At 39.0% G+C, this 12,159-nt stretch overlaps 1 protein-coding gene across 1 annotated transcript in view; it reads left to right on the plus strand.

Moving 5' to 3' along the window:
• LOC124794768 (kalirin) overlaps nt 1-12,159 on the plus strand; it is a 2,150,963-nt gene that overhangs the window by 878,101 nt on the left and 1,260,703 nt on the right. The window contains exons 9-10 of the mRNA XM_047258392.1: nt 4,302-4,501; nt 9,965-10,193. Coding sequence (XP_047114348.1) covers nt 4,302-4,501; nt 9,965-10,193 — 429 coding nt within the window. The remainder of the gene's footprint in view (nt 1-4,301; nt 4,502-9,964; nt 10,194-12,159) is intronic.

Below are 12,159 nucleotides of genomic sequence, written 5' to 3' on the forward strand. Positions count from 1 at the left end.
CGTTGGCATATCCGAATTTTTGAGACGTGGTTTCAGGTAAGTCAGATATGTAGAGGTTAAACATCAATGGCGCCAGAACGGAGCCTTGTGGTAAACCATTGTTGGACTTCATTTGGTCACTTTTTAAGTCGCCCATTATGACTCTGAAACTTCTGTCTGTGAGCATGTTATCAATGAGGTTGGCCAGCTTATTACATGGTATGACCCGCAGCAACTTAAATATCAGGCCTTGTCGCCAAACGGTATCATAAGCGGCTGATAGGTCAATAAAGGCTACTGATGTTTTGAGTTTTTTCTGAAAGCTCGCCTCTATATGAGTTGCTAGGGAGAGGATCTGGTCGGTGCAACTGTGGTTGGGTCGAAAACCTGCCTGTTCAATCGGTACCACTTCAAGAATTTTTCCGCTTATTCTGTTGTAGATGATACATTCCAACAGCTTATAGACACAGTTCAGCAGAGCGATAGGGCGGTAGTTTTGGGGCATGTCATTAGGTTTGCCTGGCTTTAGTATCGCTATAATCTTTGCTCGTTTAAGCTGGTGTGGGATATTACCCAATTCTAAAATATCTGTTAAGAAGTTTGCGAGCCATGTTCTAGTATATTTTCCACAGTGAAGTAGGAATTCCGGGTGGATGCCATCGAAGCCGGGAGCCTTGCCACTTTTGATTTTTGACAAGGCTGCTGCAACTTCTTCCGCTGTGATAGGCTGGGAAAATTCGGAGGTAGGCAATGCCCTTCGTTTTAAGGATCTTAATTCACGTTTGACGGTCGTGGTGTGTGTTCTGTCCCTTGGTGCTCTTGAGGTTCTAACCATGTGTGCGGCCACTTTGTTAGGGGTTATCGGGTGGGTGTCTTTTATTTTACGTTTACTGCCTCCCAGGTTATGAAGTAGGGTCCATGCTTGCCTACTGGATTTAGTGAAATCTAGATTCTCCACGGTGTCCATCCATTTTTCCCGTCGAGCTGCGTCCAAGCTGTGCAACAGTTCGTCCGCGATTTCTTGGTTGTTGGCTTCGGTAAATTCCTGGTACAGGTCTTCGCATCTCTCATTCCAGCCTGGGATGTACTCTTTCCGGTAGCCTCTGGGTACATTCCTCTTAGCCGTGGCGATGACTGCTCCAACAAATCTGTCATAGTTGTCCCTAGTCGGGGGTATCCAACCTAGACACTTGTCAAGGTTTTCTGCAAAGGTGGCCCAGTCTGCCTTCTGGAAATTCCATCGTGGGCGAGGAAAGGATTTTATGATTGGGATGTTAATTCCAACTTTTAAGATAACAGGGCGATGCTGGCTATGTGGGAAATCAGACAGGACTTCACGAGTTGCGGCTAGCGGTTGGTTGTTTTTGTTTTTAGTGACAAAACATAAATCAGAGTTATAATCTCGTCTCCATGCTGCTGACCGAAATGTTCCGCGGTCCTTAGCGTTGAAAATCAGGTGGGTGTTAGTCTCCTCACTCCAGCTCATCAGGGATTCACCGTTCTGGTCGTTTCGTGCGTACTTCCAGTTCTCATGGTGACTATTAAAGTCTCCTATGTAGATAGCAGGGTGGGGATATTCTTGGAGTACTTCTGGAGGCCATGGCCAGCCGGGAGGCTTATAGATGTTAACTATAGTGGTCTTGCCAAATTTGACAGCAACTTCATGTATGTTGTTGTCTGTAGATATCTTACACAGGGAAGCATTTTCTATCTTATTTCATATGTAGGTTGCCACACCGTAATTGCGGTGATAGGTGGCTCCCAGTATCTCGAATCCAGGGATTTTTCCTCTAGAGGCCAGCTGATCTATGTTTTCCGCATGAGTCTCTTGTATCGCGACTACGTCGATTTTGTTCTGAGTGAGAACTCTCTGGAGAAATTCACATTTGCTCCTACTTATGCCTTCAATGTTTAGGTGGCAGACTCGGAGGCACGGTCCGAGTGCTCTAGTCAGTTCTTCATCGTTCATTTGGTCGGTATCACTCATGATGTGTTTACCAGGAGATCCAGCACAAGATTATCTGGATTATCTGGTTGCCTTTAGTGCTAGTTCATTTAGCGTTACCCAGGGTGCACGTGTAGTATTCTACTACGGACGCGAACTAGCCTTACACCCCACACAACTTCTTAACACATCCTTTCACAGTGTCCATGTAACTCATTTATGTAAATTAGCCTATTTTTCAGATCTGTTTTTGTACAAACAGAACATGGAGTATTATGGGTAACTCATGAAATTGTTATAATGCAGTATGCCTGCTGCATAATGTTGCTTTTTTCATCTTATCTATCTTAACAGTGTTCCCATATGTTTTACTCTAATGGTTTCATTCTTACCTTTTCTGTGTTACTTCAGTTCAAAGATATTCAGAATTCAGTACTACTTCTGTGTGTGAATTTGTGTCATATCTAGTAATTTGCTTCTCTACAGTGCTCAGATTTTTGTTGCGAGATATAATAAAAATTCTGACTCAGGCTTGATGTACTCTTCAGTTAAATACAGGTTCTCTTATGTGCCTGTATGAGATGTTGTGTAACGACATACTTACCCTAAATTACAAGGTACTCTAGTGTCCAGAATTAAAGCAACAAACCTTTGTTTCACCGTTCTGTGCTCATTCTCTACATAATCATACAAAACTGTCAACAGATGTCTGTATAATTGTGTTGTGCACGGAAGATGGCATTCTGGTCAATGGACAACCAAGCCAGCGATGACGTGAGGGCTCCTGTCAGATGGGATAGTGTTTGTTGGGTAGTCCTACATCCATAGTCAATGTATACACTTCGTATTGATGGTTAATAATGCTCGCCTCATAGAGTGCAGAGAAGGTGCCTACCAGACACTCTGTGGTGGAGGGCCATAGGAAAAATGGAAGCAGGACAGTCACAAATTGATGTCGACCAGTGTCTTAATATGAATTGTTCTGTTGTTTCTTGCATGTGGTGGCAGTTTTTAGAGACTGGAATTGTATCCCAAAGACCAGGGCAGTGCCAGCCATGTGTGACATCAGAAGGAGAGGACCTGTATTTGTCTGTAAGGGCATGATGGTACCGCCTTAGTGCTGCACAGCAATTGGCATCTGACCTCACAGCATCCACTAGACGTGTCATATCGAGGCAAATGGTGTACAGAAAGGTTCAGCAGAGTGGCTTTTGTTGTCAGAGACCTGCTGTATGTGTACCTCTGATGGGTCTTCATAGAAGGGAATGTCTAGAGTGGCATCGTCAACATGTCACTCAGGAATGAGTAAAGTGGGACATTACTCTTTTCACAGATGAGTCCCAATTTGGTCTGGAGAGTGAGTGATTCTTGACAGATTCACATCTGGATGGAAAAGGGAATATGATTTCAGGAGCCAAACATTGTAAAAAGAGACCAATATCAAGAAGGATCCCTAAAGGTGAGGGCAGGGATTATATTGACCACTCAAACACCTCTTCATGGAATTCTACTGGTGGATTGGCAAGGTTGTTGTGAGGTGCTGAGGGGCCCAGACTTTGTATTGATGGACAATAATGCTCAACCTCATAGAGCACAGGTGACTGATGTTTTCTTGGAAATGGAAGATGTTGCGCACATGGTGTGGCCTGCTCGCTATCCCGATTTGAATTCCATACAACATGTGTGGGATACATTAGGGAGACAGTTTGCATCAGCATCCATCAGCTGCTCTCAAAGACGTGCAAGCAGCTCTGCGGGAAGAATGGGGCTTTTGCCTCAACATGAGAATGACAACGTCATTCACAGCATGTCCCATCATAGTCATACCTGTATTGGTGCCAGAAGTAGCCACACCGCGTACTGAGCACATTAACCAGTTGTCAGAATGTGTGCACACATCAGTTAACTAAGAAAAAATTAAGAACATTTTTGTCCACCATTCTGCATGTTGCAGTGGTTTACTTTCTGTTTTCTTTACATTGGCTCTACTCTCAACATGAGAATGACAACGTCATTCACAGCATGTCCCATCATAGTCATACCTGTATTGGTGCCAGAAGTAGCCACACCGCGTGCTGAGCACATTAACCAGTTGTCAGAATGTGTGCACACATCAGTTTACTAAGAAAAAATTAAGAACATTTTTGTCCACCATTCTGCATGTTGCTGTTCACACTGTTTTGCGGCAAAATAAGTGCAACCTTGCAAAATTTCCATTTGTTGCTTTAGTTTTGGACACCAGCATATATTAGCTCAGAAGTACAGAATTTTTTTAGGGAATTTAACATATTATTTTGGTCAGTTTCATTTTTGTAATATTTATCTAAAATACTCATAGGTGTATTTGTAATTGCTAATTGCCTTGTGCCATCAACAGGCCTTAGAAGATTTTATGTGGCAAGCAGCTGACTTGCTCGATCGCCTTGATGATCTCCAAGAAGACTTAAGTAGAAATGACCTTGCAAGTGATATTGCAGGAGCAAAGCATGGCATTGATGTGCACAATGAAATGAAGAAGAAGATTATGAAAGCACCTGTAGAAGAAATTGATCTCATTGGTCAGAGACTTTTGCAGAGGTAAGACTGATACTACGATTTTATTTCTTCAGAGTTTACCATGCAGAAATATTATGTTAAGGTCTTAAATTAGTACATTTCACTGAACGTTATTGCAGTATGTAGTTAGGTGGTTATATGACTATCTTAATGAAAAAAGAATCTAATTTCATTTTCAGCACATACTGTCATTAAGATTCTCTTAAACTCTGTACTTGTTTCTTGGGTGTATGTTCTTAAAATATGTAAAAATTCTACTTGATATGAAACATTATTTTTTAGCTTTACTCTTGCCCAGCATCCGAGTAAGTGGTCTGTTTCATAGGGGCATTGTTTGATTATCTATGGAGTGTCACAGTCATAAACTGATGTAAAAGAAGTCTGCAATAACTCACCACCAGATGTTTTTTTTGTATTATTATAGATCAAAATTCTTTCATTTTGCTTTTCATATGATCTTTAATATTATCCGTATGTTTGAATCAGTGAGTGATAAAAATAATTGCACAGAATAAAAATTTGTTCACTTTAAGATTAAACTTCAGCTGTTTTTCATTTCAAAGTGTTTTATTCATTTATATCTAGCCTTACAAGGATTTTAAAATTGTGATAAATCAGGAATAGAAAGAATGAACTGTACGAAAGTAAAGCAACTCTAAAAGCAGTAAATAATTACAATATTTCAGAATCAGAGGTAGAGGCTTCAGTGTGTAATGCTACCAGATTATTGAAAATTTTTGGTAGTACAAAAAGCTCTGTGGACTGTTGTCAGAATGATAGTAAAATTCACATTTTTTGCACTGAAAAGTACATGCCGTATCTTTGGCACAGCATTTTCAGCACAAATTTATATGTATAAGGATTACATAAATATCCTGTAGTGGATCGAAAACAATTTAAGCCGTGGAGGATTTTACAATTTACTGTTACTCCATTTGTTGCAGTAATTTTAGTGTAGTAGATTTGCTGATGCTGGCAACAGTGGTCTTGTAGTGGCAGAGGTGGTAGTGGTGGTGGTGGTGGTGGTGGTGGTGGTGGTGGTGGTGACATCTGAACTTTCTTATGGCAAGTGGTGTATAGCCCATGGCAGCTAAGTTGATGGTATTGGACAATTGTTGAAAACAGTTGAGAATTGATGCTCATAGCCTTCTGATTTCAATTCAAATGCACAAGATGTTGAGAAAATTATAGAAGAAGTTAGAGTGTTAAATTCATGGGATTACAGCATAATAATAAACTTTACTGGGAGCACAGTGCCACATAACTGTTGAAGTGCCTGAACGAATCTCTATTTGCAATGCAAATGTTGTCAGACATATGTGATATAAAAATAAAAAAGTGAATATACTATACCTACTTTCATTCCATAGTGTTATATGGGATTCCACATCCATGAGGACCATTCCACTTGGAATCTGTGAGAAGATACCTCAGAATATTTGTTTTTCTTTGTAAAAACAAGGGCTATTGTTTTTTAAGGTCTGATAGGTCACAAAATTAAAACCACACTGAGAATCTGATGAAGCTTTGTGCAGACATGTTGCACTGTGTCTGCAGTATACCCGTCGATCATGTTACTTTGCTGCTGTTAATTTTGAGTGTGCAGTAAGCACGTAAACATGCCTAGGACAGTAGTGTCTCCCACCAAGTTTGAAGTGTGTACTGTCGTTTACTTTCTTCATGCTGAATTGTGCAATACAGCCAAAATTCATCAACAAATGAGTAGTGTGTAGGGTGAAACATTCATGAGTGACAGCAAAGCATGGCAATGGAGCAGGAACTTTGAAGCAGGATTTAGTGTAACATATTTCATTATGAACTGTCATGGAACACTCTTAGGCTCTTCAATAATTGTAAGATATTCACATGAATATAGAGAGAAAAAATATAATTTTAAGTTAACTGAGCCAGGGTGGAGCAAAACACTGTTGGCAGGCTTCTGTTTACGCAGAACCAGAATATATGCAGGAGTTGAACCTCCTGTGGGCATGACTGGTGAACAAAAGTTGTCACTCTGTGTGTTGGATGTGTTCAAATGGTTCAAATGGCTCTGAGCACTATGCGACTTAACGTCTGAGGTCATCAGTTGCCTAGAACTTAGAACTAATTGAAGCTAACTGACCTAAGGACATTACACACATCCATGCCCGAGGCAGGATTCGAACCTGCGACCGCAGCGGTCGCTCGGTTCCAGACTGTAGCGCCCAGAACCGCACGGCCACTCAGTGGATGTGTTGTTTCATGCAGCTGCTGATGGAAGGTGTTGTGATGGACCACCAAGAAATAATCACAGAGGCTGCATTAATGATGAACGTTATGAAAAATGTATTGTAATTGCCCAATCTATTGTATATGGACAAGAGAGAAAGAACAGTGTGGTGCCCATTTAAAGCACATTGTCTTAATGGTTAATTTGACAATATATATTTCAAATGATGTAAATCTGCTGGTTGTGTGTGCTTCATATTGTTTGAAGAGAGAAATGAGCTCTTTTTTCCAGCTAATTCAGGAAATCTTCTGGAATGAGGAACCAAGCAATGTGAAGAAGATCATTAGCTGGGAATGAATAGTAGAACCAATTGTACGAGATAAAATTATAGGTGACCATAGTATCCCAAAGGTATTAGTAAGCAAATAGAATCAACAAAAGTCATGTGATATTCCAGGAGGATGCATGTAACTGGTAGGTTTGACATCTCCCTGTGGGCACCAGACACATGATAAGATGTTTGTGATGCAGTGGTGAGAGGAGGAAGCAGGTGTCAACCAGTGATTGTTTTCAACAAGTGGATCAGGTGATTCAAGCAAATCATCCGTTTACAATTTTTGTGTTGGGTGAATCATTTCCCAAAATTTCAGTCAGCTGTCCACATCATTGTGAGAGACCTCATTACAGCAAACTCTGTGCAAGATGGGTTCCCAAGATGCTGTCTGATCATCACAAAACACAGTGAATGGGTGCTTCCTTAATATTTCTCCAATACTACCATGATGACACAGAATTTTTTTTGAATAAAACTGTCGCATGGGACGAGGCATGGGCCCATTTTGATAATGAAGAAACAGAAAATCAGTCCAAACAATGGACAGATTCTCATTCCTTGAATAAACCAAGGAAGTTCAAGTGAACCTTCTCCATCACAGAGTGAATGGCAACTATATTATGGGACCTAAAAGGAGTTTTCTTTGTGGAATTCATGGAACATGGCATGAGCATTACTGCAGCTTCATTCAGTATGACTCTTCAGCTTCTGTGAAGGGCAATTTGGAACAAGTGAAGAGGAATGTTGTCGGCCACATACTGCAGCTGCAACAAAGACAATCATGCAGTGTTTTTGATAGGAAGTATTTGATTGTCTACCATACAACCCAGACTTGGCTCCTACTGCTTTTCATCTCTTCACTCTCAGGAAATGTTGACTAAGAGGACAGCATTTTGGTATTGACAATGAGCTGCAGACCACCATAGAGAATTGACTGTAAGCACAGGTGGCTGCCTTGTATGATGAGGTTATTAGAAAGTTAGTACAATGCTACAACAAATGTCTAAGTAGGGTTGGGTTGGGTTGTGTTGTGCGGGGGGGAGGAGACCAGATAGTGAGGTGACCAGATAGTGAGGTCATCGGTCTCATCGGATTCAGGGAAGGATGGGAAAGGAAGTCGGCCGTGCCCTTACAAAGGAACCATTCTGGCATTTACCTGGAGCGATTTAGGGAAATCATGGAAAACCTAAATCAGGTTGGCCGGATGTGGGATTGAACCATCTTCCTCCCGAATACGAGTCCAGTGTGCTAACCACTGGCCTAAGTAGGAGTGGCAGCTTTCTAGAGCAGTAGCTGGTAGGTGTACCTAAATATTACAAATTAAACATTTTTTTAATTTTCACTGTGGTTTCCATTTCATGACCAGTTGAACCTTGAAAACAATAATAGCCTTTATAATTATTATACAATCTTGTTATTCTGACATGTTCTACATCATGGGGGACCTCCTCACCATAGGTCTTTGGGAACGAAAGTACATCTGCTCAGATCTAATTGACGGGCTGCTCAGTATTAAAATGACCTAAACTGAAAAAAATGATATTTATTAATGATTTTGAAAATTTTGTTTTATTTTTCCATATAATTACCATGTTGTTATAAATGTCTTGATAATGGGAAAAAGCTACTTCGTACTGCCTACATGAAATTTAGCTGCCAAAGATTTTAGGCACTTTATTTCTGAGATTCAGTTCCTCATTTTCCTTGCACCATTGAGATGCAAGACAGTTTCTTAGGTATCTGAAGAAATGTTAATCACCAGGTCAAGGTCGTAAGAGAATTGAACAAAAATCTCCAATCAAAAATTTTTAACTGTTTAAGCAGTGCATGATTTTGTGAGCATTTTCACTGCTCATTGTTAACCCAGTTCTCCATAGCTTAAGAGTTACAGCTACAGTCATAATTCTCAAAACGAAATCACCAGAAACTCCTTAAAATCCTGCAGGAATATTGCTTCTTGTAAAGTGACATTTTATCTCACTTTGCATTCATGCATTCAGTAAGACTGCCAGTCTGGATACAAGACTGTCACTTTTCTGCATATGAAGACAGGCCTTTCTTAAACTTATAATACAGTTGCCTCACTTTTTCTTCTCTCTTTGGATTCATATGTTTCGTATAAATGGCTGTGAAATTCAGCAGCATTTGTATCTCATCTTGTGTTTAGGACTCTGATCTATAATTAGGTCTGGCAACTAGTGGCATTGATTATTATCACATTCATTTTATCCCAGTGTGTTGCAAGTGCGTAAACAATGAACTGTTCACAAAATAGTTGTTACATTTCCATCAGACCAATTAATGTCAACACATGTGTGAACCAATCAGCAAAATCACATTTCTCATGTACAGTAGGCCATTAATTTTGAACCATGTCTCACATAACATGCAATCCGTATAACAAAAAAACAAATATTATATGACATACAAAATTCATGAACATATGACGAACGATAATAAAAATTCAATTCAGTTCAGTACAATACAACTCGAGAAACACCTGATGTTGGGTGAGTTACGTATGCAGCAAAGGGCATTTTGTGAGTTAGTAAGGCATTAAGATTTAGATGATGACTAGTAGCCAACACAGTGCTTTGATAAGAGTCATAATATGTGGCAATAAAAAGGAAGACAGGTAATTGTTGTGATATGATTTGATTTGCAATCTATTCCTAAGCTAAATAATGTAAAAAGAAACAAAAATCTTGTTTTTTTGTTTTTGAAAGTCATAAACATAATTATTCATTTTATTCATTGTTATTAAGTTTTTTTACATTTCTTGTACAAATATTTATACAAATAATTTAGCTTGAAGTATTGAGTTTTTCTTCGTGCTCAGACTTTCAGATGGTGGCAGTTGAGAAATATATGTATACTGACATAAAGATAATACTGTGGATTGCTGCTGATTTTAATATTCTTCTCAATGCTTATGTATCAGGTTATCTGGAGATTCAAACAGTGGCTATGATTCCGGATATTCTGGAAGAGACAGTGAAGCCAGCTCAGTTGTAGCAAATCCCGACCTCCAAGCCTGTGTTCCTCAAATATTGCAGAACTTGGAGGCAGTCCACTCTTCCCAGCAACACCTTTTACAACTGTGGCATCACAAAAAACTGAAACTAGATCAGTGCTTCCAGCTGAGACTATTTGAACAGGACTGTGAAAAGGTATTGTAATCATAGTTTAGCCTACATTACATTTTGCCCTCTCTTTCTTTTCTGTAAATATTCATGCAAGTGTTCATTCTGTATGTATATTTTGTACTTTGAGCAGGTATCATTGGGTATTTGCCTCAGTGTTTATGATACATTCTGATAATTATATTTCAAATACAACCTCTACACTGATAGGCAGAGATGATGCATTAGTCACACAAAATGGTTCAACTAAATGCAAATACAGTGAGGTTTCCCATAAATGCGTACATGTTCAAAAATGCATTTTTTTTTACTTTTTCCATTGAGGACATGTTGTGTATGGTAAGTTGGCATGAAGCTTACAAGATTTATATTCCCATGCTGGTAGGTACCACATCTGTGTAGTTCTGTATCACAACATCCACTGAACACAGGTTCCCCCCAAAAGTGCTATTATTATGGCCATATTAGAAGTTCATTCACAGAACTCGTAGTGATTGCTGTTTGAGCAGAACAGAACAGAACAGGACTGGAGATGTGTAGGGCAGTCCAGAATTCCACACAAACAACATTAAGATATGCCATAATGGTTACAATGCAAATTTTATTTCTTTAGTTGACAGTTGAGTTGTATACTTTATGCCTAGTATTGTACAAATATCATCAGACAAGTAACCATTATCATAGGTGAGATGGAGTTTGCATATTATTTTTCCATCCCATCTGGTGTGGGCAGAATTTCCTCTTTTTCTGCTGACCAGTTTTCTGTTCACCTAGGGTTGAGGATGGTTGGCCCACCTAGTTGTTAAAGTGCAGAAGCACTGTAACGAATAAGTATGAAAAGACTGCATGCAGAATTGAGGTTTGGAGTCGGGGGAGGGGGGTCTTTTTGTTCAGTTCCTATTCGGGGTAGGAAAATGGGGTAAAATGTTTTTGGTTTGGATTGGACCAGTGGCCATTTGTATAGTCATTCAAAAATCTGTCTTTTTGTAACTATGTTACATTATATTAAGCAAAGTTTGAATGATGAATCAGAGCTGGAAAATTGGTTAATTCATTTTGCAAACAATTTTAACTGGCCTAAAATTAATGCTCAGTTAATTACACCATCTGTGTATGCACCATACAGATTTTAATGTGCAAAAAGAGTCATCTTCATTTGGATTTTATGGGCAAAAACAGTCACCCTTAAATAACTCTGGACTTGAGTGAGACTGAGGGCTCAGATTTGGTCCTCTGGTGTATTGGATCTTGGTCTAAGATAAGTTTTAACCATTTGAAAAATGTTGCTTCATTTGTAATTAACATGCAAAAAGCACATTTTTCATGGAGGGTTTTGAAGCATGCCACTTGTGTGCTTCAAACTTTTACGAATTGGTTCAAATGTTGCATAAAGGTACACACATGGATAAAGTCAAAACGATTTTTTTTTCCATCCAATAATATTTATACATTATCAAGATATGATGTTGTGAAGTTGATCTGAACATGGTAAGGAAAATTCATTCTTATGTGAATTGAATGCACAGAAATAGTTTAAAGTGAATCAAATAAATAAAAAATGCATTCTTATGATAAAACTGAAAACTTGCTTCATTTGGATTTAGTGAGTTCCTTTATGCGTACCACTTCTGTGTTATTTGTGCAAATTGGTTTAAATTTTTGTAAGAAGTTAGATAGATAAATGTTATTAATGGTTGGCCTATTCTTTTATGAAAGCTTTATCCAGTGACATGATAAAAGTATCATCAGCCAAGTTAACAAAAGTCTATATTGATTGCCAAGTGAAGGTGGTATAATGCCAAAAATTATGATAGAGTAAAAGTTGGGTACCGAAATGAAAAATATTCCTATCATAGCACAGAAAAGGCAAATATGTCCTGGGCTGAGTTAGGGTTGCAAAAGAAAGGAACTAGCATTTAAACTTAAATGTCTTTGAAGCTGCCAGGTAATTCAAAATATCATGACATATTCTTTCTTTTTTATTAGTTAACCC

The sequence above is a fragment of the Schistocerca piceifrons genome, chromosome 4 (genome assembly GCF_021461385.2).
Source record: "Schistocerca piceifrons isolate TAMUIC-IGC-003096 chromosome 4, iqSchPice1.1, whole genome shotgun sequence".
In the NCBI taxonomy this organism is placed as follows: domain Eukaryota; kingdom Metazoa; phylum Arthropoda; class Insecta; order Orthoptera; family Acrididae; genus Schistocerca; species Schistocerca piceifrons.